Source organism: Aphis gossypii, unplaced genomic scaffold (assembly GCF_020184175.1).
Source record: "Aphis gossypii isolate Hap1 unplaced genomic scaffold, ASM2018417v2 Contig00675, whole genome shotgun sequence".
In the NCBI taxonomy this organism is placed as follows: domain Eukaryota; kingdom Metazoa; phylum Arthropoda; class Insecta; order Hemiptera; family Aphididae; genus Aphis; species Aphis gossypii.
The window spans coordinates 44382-63135 of record NW_026083223.1 but is presented as its reverse complement, the minus strand read 5'-3'; the positions used below and the strand labels follow the sequence as shown (position 1 = coordinate 63135).

The 18754-nt window shown below is 28.7% G+C and overlaps 2 protein-coding genes across 2 annotated transcripts; both read left to right on the top strand.

Moving 5' to 3' along the window:
* The first annotated feature begins 3480 nt into the window (after positions 1 to 3480).
* On the top strand, positions 3481 to 6169 carry LOC126554996 (uncharacterized). Its single transcript, XM_050209974.1, has 6 exons — positions 3481 to 3893; positions 4265 to 4342; positions 4405 to 4897; positions 5513 to 5698; positions 5740 to 5795; positions 5847 to 6169. The coding sequence occupies exons 1-6, from the start codon at positions 3677 to 3679 to the stop codon at positions 6167 to 6169; spliced, it is 1353 nt and encodes a 450-aa protein (XP_050065931.1). The 5' UTR covers positions 3481 to 3676.
* Positions 6170 to 10864: 4695 nt separating this feature from the next.
* On the top strand, positions 10865 to 12252 carry LOC126554995 (uncharacterized). The gene is made up of 5 exons (XM_050209973.1): positions 10865 to 10994; positions 11213 to 11294; positions 11460 to 11625; positions 11725 to 11827; positions 11885 to 12252. Exons 1-5 carry the CDS (start codon positions 10865 to 10867, stop codon positions 12250 to 12252), a joined length of 849 nt encoding a protein of 282 aa, XP_050065930.1.
* Positions 12253 to 18754: the final 6502 nt, after the last annotated feature.

The window sequence follows — 18754 nt, the reverse complement described above, 5'->3', positions numbered from 1 at the left end:
TAAACAATGAGATTCTTAATATTGATATGATTCATAAAATGTGTATATACTAAAATATATTACCTACATAAATTATTGTATTATGATTTTACATATCAATAAATACAGGTATAAGCATATCGATATACCCATTTAATTGATACTATTATAATATTATAAATATAATTTAATTATTCATATAAAATATAATCAAAACGTAAATAATAATTTAAAAATTGCCAACATAATTTTTATAAATCAAATAAACTAATATAAGAATCTATTATTAAAAAGTATAAATATAATGATACATAGGTATAGGCTTTACCGGTACAGGCTTATAAATATACTTCCTATTAAATATTTTAAAAATAAAAATAATAATTTCTAATTAATGATCATTTTGTAGATTTTTAAGATGCCTTTAATAATATATTGGCCTCTAATGAAGTTGAAGATCATGCACGAACCATGTTAGAGGAAGAGTATGAAAGACAAAATGAAGGGTTAAATAATTTTGAAAACCCATTTCAACCTTGGGCAATCTCAGTTTACAATGAAAGTAAAAATTTTATCGAAGAAGGTACTGGCATAAACCCATTTTATTGTCCATCATTGGTACTTATAATAATTAAGGGTTTTAAATTGTTTAAATTGGCTTCCATTGTGGTCGGGAATTATGGTTCCTATTTTTGGATTTGGAGATGAAGTAGCGTCATCGGCGGCTGTAGAATCCAGTTTTAAAAAATTAAAAACTTTGACATTTAAAAGTATAACATTATCAACAAGTGTTGAAATTTTCTTAGAAAATCATATAGGTTCATTAAAAGGAATATCACTCATTCGAGGAAGTACTTATTTAAAAAGAAACCCTAGTCCATCTGAACAATCAGACCTGTAAAATACACAGTCAGATTTTGACAATGTGTCTTTGGCTCTATCAAATTTATCGGAACATGAAAATCAGAATATTAATGAAGATAATATAACATCGATCCTATAATATTCACCAGAACATCAAAATCAAAATACTTATGATGATCAACAAAACAATTTAAATAAGGAGGCATTAGCATGCGAAAGCTGGAATCGTAAAACAAAAAAGCAAAAGGAAAGGAAATTCTTATCTTGTACCAAACCCCCATTTAAAACATCTTAATTTAAATAGTTCAAGAAATATCAAATCATTGCCTATACTGAAAAAAACCGGTCAAGTACGAGTTGTACTCGCGCACCGAGGGTTCCGTACAAACCTGTAGGTATATAAGTAAAAGTTCAACCAACACGACAATCGAGTCATAGTTATGGTATTTTTATTGCAAAATGAAATTTATAACATTAAAATATGAAAAGCTGGAGGATCATAAATTAATGACAAAGGTATCTTTATCGTTCCAGTAATCCTTCATTTTATATTAACATCTATCATTTATTTTATAATATAACAAGGGCAAGCTTTTTTATCAAAGTTATTTATTTACAGTTTTTTAGTCACTATTTAGAAATCTTGTACAAAAATGTTAATTAAGAATTAAATTTGAACCAGATTTGTAAATGGTGACTGAAAAAGGTATGAATAGTACCACATTGAACATTGAAGTTCGAATTAACAGATGAATAAGAATTTGAAAATATTATCAAATTTACTGAATTATTATTAATGTTTTTATACTTTAACCCGGCAACGACGGGTAATTTAGCGTGTTATATTTTATTGTAACAAGCTGATTGAAAAATTTTGTCTCCTCTCAATACATAGAGGTAAGTTGCGGCCATTGCGGTAACTACAATTATATTTATCAACGCGTTCATTAGATAAGAAGTAGTAACTTTGAAATTTTCAAAATTGTCAAAAATATTTTATTTTTATATGATGAAACTAAAAATTTATGGAATTCGTAATTTTTCCTATATCTGTACTATAAGACGTGACTTCGTACGAAATTTCAAGATTCTAAGTTCACGGGAAGTACCCTGTAGGTTTTGATTCCCGTGCGAGTTTCGAAAATTTGCGGAAATTTGCGGCCTAAATGGCTGTATCTTTTGATTGCGTTGGCTTAGATGGTTGATTTTTCTACAGCTTCCAGGGACAGTAGACCTGAGTATCATATAGAAATTTCAGTTTGATACATCCACGCGTTTCTGAGAAAAACGGTCTTGACAGACGGACAGAAAGACGGACGGACGGATAACAAAGTGATCCTATAAGGGTTCCGTTTTTTTTCTTTTGAGGTACGGAACCCTAAAAATGGATCAAGAGCAGAAGAACTAAAAGCCATCACAGTAAATAATATTGGTAAAATAGTATTAACAAATACCTGTGCTTTTGATACACTCACATCAGTATTTACCGTAGCTTACTGTGATAGTATACTATATTCCAATAAAATTGACAAAATTATGGATTCCTCTGATTCTTTTTGTTTTATTTCCAAAATTGTTAAACATGGCATAATAGCTTCAACATATTCAGAAAGAGCCAACATTATTTTAAAACAACTGCATCTTGATATTCGAAAATTAAGTACTATTAACCTAGTAGTTTGTGATTCAACCGCAACAAGTATATTTCAAGGAATGTTAAGTGAATTACCTTCTGTTGAAGAACTTGTAACATGCACGAATAAAAATTGTAAAAATAATAAAAAGATTTCTGTATTGAATCTAACTTATAACACCACAGGAGATTTGAGTGAACTACAAAATTATGTTTTGTTAAGAATTAATAAGAAAAGTTCAATATGTGGATATACAGATGGAACAAATGTATGTCAAGAATTTAAAATAAGAACAACCACAGCGTCAAATTTACACTTGATAATAGAAATACTTAAATGGGCAGAAGGTTTGAAAAAAAAATAATAGTAAAATTTTAAATGTGTTTTAATATGTACCTATTTATTTTATTTTAGATGATAGCTTCGATTATAGTACAGAAGCAATCCCATACCTTAAAATACAATTAAATTCCATACCTGAAATTATTGTGTGTTCAGGAAAAACATTTGAGCTAAGAGGAGTCGGATATTATCGAAGTGGTCTTAGTAGACTTAGAAATGCTGTTGGGCATTACTATTCAGTATGTAAACGAAAACCAAATTATTGGGTAGTGATAGATGATTTTAAAAAGAATTCATATCCCATAAAATCAAGCACAACTGTTCCCTGTGAATTTTTGATTTACACCATATCGTCGTCGTCATGCAAAAACTGACTACATGTATGAAGTGACCAAGTGAAATAACTTTATAAAATGTGTTATTTGAACCATATTATTGTATAGAAAAATTGACCAAATGATATGATTAATATTTTATGAGATATAAAAAAGCAGTTTTGACTAACTGCAGATTTCGTAACTATTTTTCTGGCAAAAAATTATCAAGTTATTTAGGCACTTTTCGTATGTTAATATCAAGTAGGTATATATAAAAATATTGTTTAAGCAAAAAGTGACCAAGCTATTTAGTTATTTATTACATGTGTACCAAAAACGTTTGATTTGTACAGTTGGTACTTGGTCATTATATTATAGGGCTGTATATAAACAATTACATTATCTTATTAATCATGTGTTATCACTAATTGGTGGTCCAACAAACAACGAATACTGCTGTAGCTTGCTACGTTTTCACTTCTTTCAGCTTTGAATTAATTTGTTGTTTGTGAATAAATTCGTTATTATTATTTTAATAAAATGCCGACTCTTTGTGCCGTTTTCGGTTGTGGAAACAAAACCTTGGACAAATCGTTGTCATTTTACCGGTTTCCGAAGGTTAAAGTGAATGCTGCCTCAGATTTAAAAACACAATTATTAAAACAGCGAACAGCGTGGCTTAACGCATTACACAGAACTGATGTTCTTGATAGTCAGTTGAAGAACATGAGGATTTGTTCAATTCATTTTAAATCTGGTAAATATTTTTTTGTAAATAAACAATAGTTACTTAGTGACTGCTTTGGTAGTTGTCTTTGACTAATATGCTACCTATCCATCTACAGACTACAATTAATAATCATACTTGTACAACTGAGACTGACTTTATATAAAAGTTACTATAAGATCTATTTAATCTGTAGACTATCACATTAGTGATTATGTGGACAAACATAAGAATAAATTAATAATAACTATAATCTATAAGTACCTATAGCTGCTGTATTAGTTAAATTTGTTTATAAAATTACTACACTATAAAATATGAGGTTGATAGCATATTATTAAACAAGTATTCATCAAGTATATTATAAATTATAATTTTTATTTAAATTATTTTATTTTAAGGTAAACCAGCCAATTATAATGATGATAAAAATCCAGATTGGATACCAACCTTAAGCATGGGTTATAACTCTGAAAGAAGTAAATAATTTTTTCATATTTCTTTTCTACATTTTTAATTAACTATTTTTTTTTCATATTAGGTAAAGCGACTACTCCTGCAATTAAAAGGTACAATCGTGCAAGTAGAAGAATGGAATTAAAACCTACCCAATTGTTTCCAAATAGTACGCAATTAAATGTGGTTGATTCTTCTGAACACAATATGAGCATTGATGTACCAAATGATATATCGAATGATGCTACTGAAGAAAGTGGAACAGCCTGTAATACTGACCTTAAGCTAAATGTTATCAACGAGTTGGAGAATTTACGAGATAAGTGTTTTGAATTACAAAATCAAGTAGATTATTTTAACTTAACTGAGAAAACATTTATTGGGCGGGAAAAAATGTTAACTTATTACACAGGACTGGAATCAATGGCTGTTTTTAATTTAGTATTGGATCAAATTAAACATGGACTAACTGCTAATAATCAGAGATTAAATGAATTTCAAAAACTTTTATTGTGTCTAATGAAATTAAGATTAAATATTCCATTTACTGATTTAGGATATAGATTTGTGGTGATACGGTTATCACCACTACACCGCGGACGCACTGTCGCGGTGTTTACCGTCGCCGCGTTAGCGCACAATTATTATTGTATTATCGTATTATTGTATTATTTTATTATTGTATTATTGTGTATTATATCTATGTATGTGCATTTTAGCGACGCGCGATCTCGCGCTACCCCCCGCCAGCCTGCGCGAGCGACCGATCCGTTTTTCTCGGCTCGTTACGGCCGTTACGCGGATTTCGCGATTCCCGTTTCGACACTCTTTTGTCGACATCCGAACTGTGAAGTCCCGAGTTCTCATCACGACTAACTTCCGTTCCGTCACGCGACTTGGCCCGTTTTTTCGACACCGCCGACGCTACAACGCGCGTACATTGTCTCCGCGACCGCTATACCCGTTAAACCGTGTATTTATTTTATTGTAAAATAACTTTACTCTCGAGTCTGTTTCCCTACCAAATAAAAAGTTTTGTCCCGTCAAGCTTGTTGTTATTTGTAGTGGTTACCTTGTCTCCGACTTCGAGTTTCGCTCGAAGCTCATAATTTGTCTGGCTGATAGTGTGCCAACAAAAGCCACTATCACCACAGATTTAATGTAACATGTTCAACAGCATCTATTATTTTCAGGAAAGTGGTCATATTGTTAGAACACATGTTTAAAAATCTAATATATTGGCCAGAGAGGGAAGAACTACGCAGTACAATGCCAAGATCATTTTTTAATATATTTGGAAATTCAGTTGCTGTTATTATTGATTGTTTTGAGATTCCTTTAGAAAAAACATCAAATTTAAAAGAAAAGGCACAAACATGGTCATTATACAAAAATAAAAATACTGTAAAATATCTTATAGCTATAAGTCCCAGGGAAGTATTTCATATATATCAGATGGTTGGGGTGGTAGAGTTAGTGATAAACATATTACTGAAAATTGTAACTTTTAAAATAATTTAATTCCAGGAGATGTTGTTTTGGCCGACAGAGGATTTACTATTAATGAAAGTGTTGGTTTTCACTGTGCAAAATTAAAGACTCCAGCTTTTACAAAAGGTTTACCCCAGTTGCATCCATGTTCTGTTGAAGAAACCAGAAAAATTGCATCTGTTAGAATTCAGGTTGAGCGAATAATTGGTCTTACTAGATCAAAATTTAAAATCTTAAATGGTCCAGTACAAATAACTACTCTTAAACATCAAGATTATGAGGCATGTCAACTAGATTCCATTGTAACGATTTGCTGTGCATTAGTAAATATGTGTAGTTCAATTATACCTTTAAGTTAAAATTATTATAATTTTATTAAAAAAAATATATATATATGTACATTCAAAACCTATTTATATAAAAAAGTACACTTTAATAAAGTTATTTGCAAACTTTGCATTTCCTTTTCTTTGATGTTGGTTTGCGTTTAATTCCCAAACATACATAATGGTACCAAAGATTAGGGCAATTTTCCTGTGTACACATAATTGATTTACCTCCTTTGTCTTCCTTACAGGTACAATATTTATAAGGTTCTATAGCAGTATTAGTGTTTTGCATTATTTCCATATTATTTTTTACTGACAAACTTTCAGTATTAGTGAAATACCGCCTTAGAAGTTCTGGTAAGATGGCTTCATAAGAAAACCATTTTGATTTAGCCACTATTTCATTACATATTTCATAGTCAATTTGAATACGTTCTATATAACAATCTTCATATGATGATCATACTAAAAATCAACGTAAGGGACACCACATATCAACAACTGAGTTTGTACCTGATAATTATATTGATGATTTTTATTTAACTTTCCACTAGTTAAATAGGTCATACTTCTTATATTTTTGTCTTTGGTTAAGCTATAAGGACATTTTATTTCTACACAGCCTTTCCCACAACAATCACAATTAATTATTCCATCTGGACTGGCACCAAGATATGGAAAATTTGGATTAATTATTAGTCCAGAGATAGTAAATGAAAAGTTTATGTGATCGTTTTTTAATTTTTCTATGTATGCATTTCTACCATCAATTTCATGAATTTTACCCCAATCGGTAGCAGCGCTATTAAACTGTATTGTTGATGGATAGCATATTGTTTTTAAAAGACTAATATTTGAATCATATGACTTAATAGTACATATGTCCTTAGCTCTAGAAGCAGTAATACGGCCACTTCTATACATAAACCATTAGATTCTGATTGTAGCTTTGTTGATTTCTCTACATCAGAACAATAATTTTAATTTAAAGAAAAATCTAATTTTGAACCTATATCTATTAATTCCTCTCTACTTAATGTGGCATTCTCATCTTTAAAAATATTTGTCAAGCTTTTTGGAAAATTATTTTTTACAAATTTTAAATTAAATGGTGTTACAACTTTCAAGATACTACCTAGCTTGACTATTAATGGTTTGTAATTTTCCTAAGAAATTTTTAAATGTATTTGAATCATTCAGTGTTAAAGGTAACTTTTGTATGTAACTAGATTTTGGTTTCAATTTGGATTGTGTGGAAGCCATGTTCTTTGGATGATTAAAATTTATTTCACTTATTTTACTAGGGATAGATTTGTCAAGAGATGGTGCTGCCCAATATGCATAGACATCTGTTACTGATTTTGTACTTTTTATATTAAATGCATGCTGTAAATAAAAAAGGACTGCTCCTACGTGTGAACAACATTCACCTAATCCAGCCATGCATAAGCAATGGACAGTTTCAACCTTGCCATTATTCTTAACTATTATTCTTAACCCATATGGCAGCAATTAAGTGTCATATAACCTTTAAGAATGTGCTACCTAAATGAAAATAACAATAATGTAGAAACAATAGGCTTATAATAAATAATAATTGTAATCTATCAGAGGCGCCGATGTATTTTGAAACACATAATAAGACAATTTTATTTTGAGTCAATACACTCAAAAAATAAAATATTCTTAAATAATTAGGTATAATTGTTTAAAAAGTAGGTGTTTGCCTTCAATTATATTGTATCCACCCAACCACCCACTTATCTATGAAACGTGTTATAGGTAAAATCAACTTTCGGCGCCTCTGTAATCTATTATCTGTCAAATGTTGTAAAGAAGTAGTGTGCCAACTGCCAAGTAGTTTAAAAACAAGTAGTGATAACTAATTAACTTAGAATCTGCAGTTAAAGTTTAGTAAAATTATACTTACACCAAACAGAACTGCTGTTAAATTCCTAGGAATCAACACTTTTAATCTCTGATTATAGATTACTATATCCCAACAAAACATATATTATGTAAAATGATAGCCAAGTTCAATTAAATAATATGCTTTGGTTGTTGACTTCAACGACAAAAGAAGTGAGATCTAAATGGATGCCAAGTTCAATGGTCAGTCCTGAAATTTATTTATAACAACATAAAATATAATTTCTTCTTATCACTTAGGACAATGTTTTGAAGTTGTCATATACGAATATATATATTAAGTACCAACCAAAACAGTCATGGAAGAGCACTGTGTTCGATAGCTAGTTTCTACCACCAAGCCAAATTTTTAGAAGGATAAAAAAGAACTTACAACTTTAGAACTTGCGAAGGCTATAACATAATTCGTATATGGAAATTAGCCAAGTCAGACCTTAGGCTTCAAAACATTATCCTAAGTGATAAGAAGAAATTATATTTTATGTTGTTATAAATAAATTTCAGGACTGACCATTGAACTTGGCATCCATTTAAATCTCACTTCTTTTGTCATTGAAGTCAACAACCAAAGCATATTATTTAATTGAACTTGGCTATCATTTTACATAATATATGTTTTGTTGGGATATCATTACTTTTTTGTAAGTAAATTATTAATAGCTATTAAATCATATTAAAATAATTTCCAAATGGTTTTTAATAAACTATTGTATTTTCCTACATGTACGGGTTATAATTTTTTTTTTTTGTGTTTTATTTATATTTTCCTGAACTTTTAAAATGTTTGGGTAAATTGCCCATTCAGTATCTGGAATTTTTTTTATGCGTTTTCTACTTATACTTAATTTGGCCAAGTCGGGGCGGTATAGCGTGCGCAGGCGGTTGTACTCTACAATAGAAATTTGAATATTTAAATATTTGTCGAACTATGCATGCTTGCTCGGTACTCTTCTTCAGAGCGGTAAGGATCCCCGTTTTTAGCACTAGTATAGACACTTAAATTTTTCCAGTTACGACATACATAATCTTTTATAGTCTCACGCAACCTATTGGTTTGTTGTATATCACTGTAATCAAATAAAGAATATGCAATCGAATGGAATAGGCAGCTTCCATCGGGAGGCATAGGAATAATTCGGTGCAAGGTAAATGTGTCACCCACCAGTAATTCTATTGCACGACTCATTGTACAATACGCGTAAATATATAACGTAATAATATAAGTCCAGACAGCAATACGGGGCTCGTGCAAATGAGCGCGGTTGAAACTTGCCGCTCAGCGCTCGCTAGGGCACATTATCGCACCGCTCCCCACCCCGCAACACCACGGCAATGAATTGACGATTCATTATTTTGACCGACGATGAGAACATTATTTATGTTTTGAAATATAAACAATATTTATATTATGTATATTTTACCTAACAATATTATTGGTTTTTATTTTTGTTTATTCTTAGTACTGATTTTTCCCCCGAAACGACTTCATTTCGATCGTCGATAACAATAATTTACCATGACGTATTCTATAGATAAAGTTTATTACTATATACTATAATTCAGTTACTATTACGTCTAAAATTAATAATATTTATTATAAAATATTTTCTGTTGTATAATATACAGAGTATAAAATATATGTAAAATTAATATACAATTACTTTATCTCTTTTTGAGTATATTTTTAATTATCATAATTTTATTGACTATAATTTCTACTGGTGGGTGGGTAATTCATTATTTGTAAGAATAATTATTTAATTATTTTAATTGTAATATTAAAAAAAAAAATAATATTAATTACATACAAAGATAGAAAAAAAAAGTATGTTGCTGCGCGCGGGTCGACAATATCGACACTTATTCGGCTGTACGTAAGGTTAGCGGAACAATTTAAGTCAACACTACATTAAATTAGAGGCAATTAATTAATTAATTGAAAAATAAAACATAATAGATAATTAATTGCAAAATTATAATAAAATCAATTGATAAAAAATTAAAAATTAAAAAATTAAAAAAATTTAAATTAAAAATCTTCAAGTTTCTGATTTTTTCCTTTGTATTAACCTAACTACCTATCTGTATGCCAAATTTGAACTTTCTAGGTCATCTAGAACTGGGTTAGAATTTTGATCTATAGGTAAGTCAGTCAGTGATAAAAATGACGATTTTGGGACGTTAATATCTAAATAACGGTTTGAGGTATGTTTATGAAGTTTGGAAAACATATGTATCTCGTAAGTCTCAATATATGAGCCAAATTTGACATGTTTATGTGGAATAGTTTTTGAGTTATGAGGGGGTCAAAAGTGGCTCCAAATGGTTCTTGTAATATTACACACGGTGCTGCTCGCTAGTTCTGGGGGCCGATTCCACTAACGCGTGATCGTCGTACTATACGTAATGCACGTAATTACCAAAGCGAATGTAAGGCGTATTGCTATTCCATTACGGAGTGTTCGGCAGACGCGGCAGAATAGACTACAATTATTACGCCGAAAACGACATGAAAAATCTGTCGTTTTGAGCGTGTATGCGTGATATGTTATATAATATATATATTACGATTTCGTTATCAATTAGTTTGTTATTTATTGATAATATTTATATTTCAATATGTAAAATGTGTTTCTTTATGCCGTTATGCAACTACGACGAAACCTTACTCTTATTTCGTAGAATAATCTTAATATTTATTCATTATATTATAACATAAATAATTGTAATATAGCTTGTAGACTGTAGTGGTTAAAAGTACAATTTATTCGTCATTTTATTACCTATACATGTACAATGAATAATAATTTACAATTTAATCTTCGATTGTTGCTGGATGAAGAAGTTCGAGAAATACAATACAACCAAGAGCAGAGAACATCGTGTGCTACCCTTAAAATAGAAAGACTCTTAAGTCGTAGCCGAAGTATATATAATTTACCAGATATTGAATTTCGGAAATCATATCGAATGAATAAGGCTACATTATAACGTATTATTCAAGAACTGACACCATTCTTGAAGATAAATCATAGAAGTGATGGAATATCAGTAGAATCCAAAGTAAGAAAACTTATTTAGGGCATTCAAATTAGTGTTGCTGGTGAAATTTATATTTTCATTATTTTATTTTTTTTTGGTTAGTTCTGCTGTTCGATTTCTTGCTCAAGGTGCTTACCAAAGAGGCGTGGGTAAAGAAACTAACATTGGCTTATCCCAACCTTAAGTGAGTAGAGTTTTGAATGAAGTTATTGATTGTATTAATTTGCATCTACTTCAGAAGTATATTAAATTTCCAACATCTCCTGCAGAAAAACAAAAAATCAAGGACTGGTATTGTTTTAATTAAAAATTAAATATTACACTTATATTATAATTCATTGATATACAGGTTTCGTACACGATTCCATATTCCTGGAGTAATTGGAGTAATCGATGGCTCACAAATTGGTATATTCCCTCCTTCAACCAATCATAATCAGTACCCTGAATTTGTATATGTAAATCGGAAAGATTTATATGAAAAAATATGGAAAAATTCCATCAATACCCAGTTGGTAAGTAATTATTTCTGAGTATCGTAAAACTTTGCATTATTTACTGTAAGCTTTTTATTTGAATGAATTAATTAATTAAAAAAATTGTATTATTTATAGATAGTTGATCATACCTACCGTATACTGAATGTAAATGCCAAGTTTCCTGGATCCACACACGATTCTCACATTTGGAAAATGTCGTTAATTAGAAACCATTTAAGTAACACATACAGGCGTGATCATGAATGGCTTTAAGGTGATAGTGGTTATCCATTAGAGCCTTGGTTACTTACACCATTCAGTAATCCAGGAGATGGAAGCCCAGAAAGTAGGTTTAATGTTAAATTCACTTTAGGTAGATCAGTTGTGGAACGAGCTATTGGTATGTTAAAAGGTCGCTGGAGACGCCTTTGCAAACAAAGAATGTTGCATTATAAACCAACAATTGCAAGTAAAATTATAAATGCCTGCGCAGTTCTCCACAATATTTGTATTGAAAATTTTGATGCCGCTTATGAAGATGAAGAGTATGATGAACCTTATAACGCCAATGACTTAATACATTTTCCAGCAGGAAATGCTCTTCACACAGAGAGTAATAATAATCGATCAGAAATTATGGATTATATTAATCGTGTTCAATAAATAGTGTTTTCATTATTATTTTTATTAGTTTTAAATTTGATTTTATGTAATTTAATTCATGATTATTAACTAAATGATATAATATTTTATTAATGATTACAATGTATATTTTTTATTATATTCCATCGTGGTAAAATTTGTAAGTATATTTATTATATGGTTACAGACACAAGAGATTAAATTGTTTATAATAATAAGTTACATCCATAGTATAATTTGAATTTTTCAAAGTCGAAATTCTATGTTTTCGAAACATAATTTTTGGTACAACTATATTTGGAAACCAAAATACTTCAAATTAATATTAAGCCAGCTTTCTACCATAATAATATAATTAAAATGATGTCTAATAGCACTAAAATTTAGAATAAGTTCATCAAAATGTAACTTTAGCTACGAATATTACAGCAAACCATTGATATACAACTACACAAGTATTATCGAAAGTTATGTCAGATAAATGGTCAATGAATGATAGTATATTTTGATAAATATTAAACTTGAACAAAATAAAATAAACATCTTATTATATAAAACATATTACATTTAAAGAAATAAAAATAACAATAAAACTTGAACAAACCAAAATAAAAAAAAAATTAAATAAACATAAACAAACAAACTTGTTAATTTAAAAAAATTAAAATGAAACTAAAATATTAAACTTAAACAAAATATAATAAACATCTTATTATATAAAACGCAATAAATTTTAGGAAGTAAAGGTTCATATACAAATATACATTTATTTATCATTTTACTTAGACGAAATAAAATTTAATAATACATTGGATACATTATTAATGGCATCTATTTTCTGTTGCTCTAGTACATTCTTCTGTAAAAGAATAGCCAATTTTTTTTCTTTCAATGCAACTTTTTGCTGTTTAATTTTATTTCTTTGATGCATTGTTGATACAATTTCCCACTGGATTTCATTATTTTCAATTTGAAATTATATCAAATATTTTTTATCCATTGGATAAGAATCTAAAGACTTCTTTTTCTTCTAGAATAAAAATAAGTAACATTTAGCTTGGGAAAACAAGCTTAAACATTGTAATATTAAAAAGGTAAAAATACATAAAACTAACTCTTTTAGGTGTTTTTTGCTCCCTGCATCTTTTTGATCATAAGCTGTGTCAACCATGTCTTGGTTGTTAATTGTTTGTTTTGTGTTTGTTTGGTCTTCAACACTGAAGGTGAAACTTTCATTGTACATGTGTCCGTTTGAGAAAAATAAATAAATTTTTAATAATTATATTGTTAACATCACTAACATATTGAAATAAATATATATTCCAAATAGTTACTTACTACACTTGATTTAGGTATATCTGAAATTCCAATTGTATATTCTTCACACGAAACATTACTCTATTGAAACAAAATTGAAATAATTTTTATATCATAGATTAAGCATTTAATATAATACCTTCTACTATTATAGAATATGTACAGGAATGGGCAAGTAACTTAAAATTCAGTATCATAAAACTAAATACTTCACTTTGGAGTATCACGATACTAGATACTTGATAAATTTGAATAAAATTAGACACAAGTTTTTAAAAATTAAATTTACATTGTATTGAATAATATAAATAAAAATAATTTTAGTATAATATGTTATAATGTTAAGTTAAAAATATTAATTGTAATAGTAAACAGCAGAATTGTATCATATTTATGTGTCTATCATCTATCAGTAAAATTAATTAATAAAATACTCAATACATTGATTAGAATACTTACTACGTCAAACATAGGTAATCCTGCTTCTTGTATTTCAATATCACCACTAACAACAATATTACCACCCATCAGTTTTAGAATGTTTTCATCTTCGATTGAAGTGGTTCAATATGTACATCAATTCCTCCACCAGTTTTTTGTTGACTATTTTTATTTCAGCTGCTTTCCGTTTTACACGACTTCGTTGATCGTTCCAATACTAAGTGCATTTAGAATTCAATTATAAAAAGGTAGGTATTTATAATAAGCAAGTACTTTAAGTTATATAATAGTATTACTCTAATAGTTTTATGTAATATGATTGAAAAAAAAACAAACTAACTTTTTGCCAGTCTTTGACGTTTTTTGAAGGTGCTATACGATTAAGTTGTAATGTTAATTCATTCCATAGGTTTTGACACTTTTGATATGTCATTTCAGCAGAAAATTTTCTAGTTTGAATTCCATCATGCTCATCTAGGAATGAGGTAATCAATTCTTTCTGCTCGTATGTAGCCTTCTTTCTTAAACTATTTCAAAACAATCATTAATTTAATGTAAATTATAGGTTTAATGTATTATATGTCATAATTAGCTATGTCTATTGAGAATAGTGTCCTACAAAGAATGAATTAGATTGATCTTATCAAAGAATTTGATGCACAGAAAGCTAGAAAAAAGTTGTTAATACACTGTTGGTAGGTATTTGTATAATTTATTATTCTTATGATGGGTTAAGTACTGTCTAAACATGTACTACTAAACAATTTAATTGTAATTAACAAACTAAAAATGAGTAAATAATAAGAATAACTAGTAATAAACTAAAAATGTATTATTTAAATCTACACAAATATAGGCAAGTAGGTATCATATTAAACGTATAATACTATACACTAATATTAAAATAATATACTATATTATATTATTATATTATACTATTATAGTGTGAAAAGCAATTTAAATAAATTTACCTATTTAAACCTGAAACAGCCATGGAAAAATAAAAATATATAAATGTTTTAAAAAAAAAAAAATGTTTTGGACATTAACGTAATAAGATTAACGTAATATTTGAAGTTAACAGCAGGGACTGGAACCGAACCGAAAAGAACCGGTTCTGGAACCCAAAAACCCTTAAAATATTGAGAACCGAAACCTCACCGGAACCGAATTTAAATATTTTCAAATAACCGGAACCGGAACCGGAACCCACATTTTTTAATTAAAAAAACGGGTTTTATAGAGATAAATTATTTAGTTTTTTCCTCAGTGGATTATGCTCAATTTATCGGTTATAATGGTTATACCACAGATTGAAATATGACATATATATTGATAAAAAAAATTTAGTTTTGTTTAGAGCTGTTTATTTATTGTGAAAATCATGATAAGTAATGTTATTAACTCTATTTTTGTATGTATATTAAAGTTAAAATATAAATAATCTGTAGGTACTAATAAATAATAATTAACACTAGAATATTTTTATTTTATCGACTGTTGTTGATAAATGACAAACGCACACAATGACACAAAATCACAAACGCATAAGTTATTGACGATATAAATATAATAATTAGAGCCCGGATTTATATGCATTTAAAAAGTGTCAAATATGATGCAAATATGCAAAGGAAAAGTGGCTAAATATGCAATTATATGCATTATGTTAAACTTTATAAAATGAGTTTATTTAAAAAAAAACACACTTTTACACCAATGAAAATTCTGTATATTTTATCAAAAACAAAAAAAAAATGAAAATATCCACTGCTATATAATAAATCAATTGAAATTACTCTAAAAAATAACAGAAAACTTAAAAAAAAAAAAACATTTACATTTTACATTTTTAAAAATTAATAAATAATAATAGGTAAACATTTTAAAACTTTTCAGAACAATATAATTAAAATATTAAAAATAGGTTCTTTTAATAATTTTCATAACAATGAACAATAGGTAATATATTTTTCCATATTTTCTGGTGTCATTGAAGTTCTTTTTTCAGTTAGAATTGATTTATACGTACTAAACGACCTTTCAACATCCACCGAAGTTATAGGTGCAAACTTCATACATGAACACATAGAAGGAGTTAAGTTTGGTGGCATGATACTGTTTTCTTTCCCTGACAAAATTGCTGTTATCTGCTTCGCGGTTTGGAATCCAACATTTTTTTCAATTAAATAAAACAATTTTTCTTGAATTATTTTTCCTTTTTGTCCTGGTACTTTTTCCATCGCCAAAATAACATTATTTACAATTTGAGTAGAATCAGACAAAGTTAAACCAGAATGTTCCAATTTGTTATACTTTTTACTAGTATAAAAAAATGAGATTGAATAAATGTAAGGTCACTTTTAACAGATTCCAGACTTAGCATATTAATACATTTTTGTATACTAACAACATTTTTATCTTCTAGTTTTTGTAAAATTATTTTAAGATTATCAAAATGATCTGCACAAAAATTAGCTGCTTCAACCCATGTCCCCCATCTGGTTAGTACTGGTTCTGGCGGCAAGGGCACACTAGGCATTATTTCTTTGTATACATCTACTCTCTGAGGTGCTTTAAGAAATACTTTTTTTAAATTACTTACCAAAGTATTTACATTGGGGTACATTTCTCTAACTTTTTCTGCTAGACGTTGGATCATGTGAGCAAGACATGAAATGTGTATCATATTAGGAAAAAATACGTTTAGTGTTTTACCAGCTTTGATCATATATGGCGCTGCATCGGAACATAATAGTAATACTTTTTCATCATTCCCACCATGAGGCCACAATATTCTTAGGCTGTCATTTACAAAGCGAGAAATCGTCGAATGATTAGTTTTATCTAATTTTTTACATGAAATTAAAAATGGTTTGCTAGCATTTTGTTCATTTAACACACCAACTAAAAGGTTTGCAATATAACTACCGTTGATATCTGTAGTTTCATCAACGACTAAATATATATACGAGTTCCCAATTTTTTCTCTAATTTTTTCAATTGTTTTTACATAACATGGATGTAAGAAAGACTTACGTAGAGTGCTTTCATCAGGAATGTGTTTTTTTGTATAATTTTGTAAAAAATCGCGGAAGACTGGATTTTGTAGCTTAAACCAAGGTATATTTGCAGCTACGAGGCTCAAACACAGATTTTCATTAAAACTTGATGTTTTTGGTTTGTTTTCATCTCCAACAACATTTGTTTACTGTTGTTAGAACTTTTTTTCAAACATTTCAAATGAAACTCGGTAGTTACATGTTGCGTTATTTGAAATTTTTTGTTACAACGTACCTGACGATCACAAACTTGACAATAAATTACCAATCCACTAGTGGTAAATACAGTTTTGTTGCGATTGTAAGGCTCAACCCGTCGAGTTCTGGATGAACCCAAATTAGATTTAGTTTTTGGCATTTTGTCTTTTTTTTCAAAAGGGCTAAACAAACACTACCGCGGACAAACGAACGATAGTGGATGACTGCGTATTAAATATTAATTAATTGCCATCGCACCGGGTGATGGCTACTATTAGGTACCGGTCTACACTGCAGCCGAGAATTTCCAACGGCTAGTGTACCTATTGGAATTTAACTAAATAAGATTTATAAATATAGCTTATATAATGCTATACGAATACACAATGTGATTATTTATAAAATGATATCGACATAATAAGTTGGGACGCAAATGTATGTTTATTAATAGTTAATTTATTAAAAACATATTAAATATTCATGTTACATGTATTTACGAACGAATATGCAATAACCCTCGAAATACACAAAATATGCAATATAAAATTTGGAGTTTAAATTTGGTGTGATATGAACCGTGGACATTTTAAACCCCCATAGACCTGCATACACTTAGTACAAACATGCAAATGCATATAAATCCGGGCCCTAATAATAATTAATAAATAATATTTTATATTATGTGGCTTGAGTTTTGTTCCGAGAACAAGTATCAGCTGCTCGCATGTGTTATCATACCGAATGTTTGAAGTTTATTGTTCTGTGTTTATAATGATTTTTATCTTCTTTTTTTCCAAGACATTGAGTTTTATTTTAGAAATTAAAACAATATAATAGATTACAATATTGTCAATTACTCGAATTCACGGTTGACAGTTGACTTTTTGGAAATTTGTCATTTACGTTTACTGTTGTGACTTGTGTACTTGACTGTTGTGTAATTCATTAATTCGAATAAATAAATTGTAACTATGCCTCGAGGATCTAAGTCTGTTGTCAACGAATATTTCGATTACAACAAATTGGAGAAAGTGTCTCATGCAAAAAATGTTTGACCAAAATTAAAGTAAGTACTTGGTTTATTTTATTAGAATATTAAAGAAATTATTTTAGATTTTAAGTTTTTTAACATTAATCTAAGTGTAATTTTTTTTAAAACATTTTAGTTTCATAATATTTTTTAATTAGTAGTTAGTAGTACAAGTTTACAACACTGATTGTACCTAACTATTTTAAAAGTATCTTTTTTATTGTAATAATTTCAAGAGATAGTTAACAGCTATTTTATAACTTTTATTTTAATAAATATAATTATTTTAATGACAATTTAATTTAATTTGTTAAAAAACAATAAGTACATATTATAGGCATGTATATCATATAATAGTCATTCATAATTTCATATAGGTATTAGATATTTTAAACATTTATAAAATTGACTAATTTAAATTCAATATAATTTAAGGTTTATTCATTATCAAGCTTATTTAAAGTTTAAAGTCAAT

Bases quoted from the DNA above. Each gene is read 5' to 3' on its own strand.
- LOC126554996 (XM_050209974.1), top strand. From the start codon at position 3,677: ATGCCGACTCTTTGTGCCGTTTTCGGTTGTGGAAACAAAACCTTGGAC. The intron at 3,894-4,264 runs GTAAATATTTTT...TTTTATTTTAAG, and splicing joins TTCAATTCATTTTAAATCTG to GTAAACCAGCCAATTATAAT. The intron at 4,343-4,404 runs GTAAATAATTTT...TTTTCATATTAG, and splicing joins GGGTTATAACTCTGAAAGAA to GTAAAGCGACTACTCCTGCA.
- LOC126554995 (XM_050209973.1), top strand. From the start codon at position 10,865: ATGAATAATAATTTACAATTTAATCTTCGATTGTTGCTGGATGAAGAA. The intron at 10,995-11,212 runs GTATATATAATT...TTTTTTGGTTAG, and splicing joins ACTCTTAAGTCGTAGCCGAA to TTCTGCTGTTCGATTTCTTG. The intron at 11,295-11,459 runs GTGAGTAGAGTT...ATTGATATACAG, and splicing joins TTGGCTTATCCCAACCTTAA to GTTTCGTACACGATTCCATA.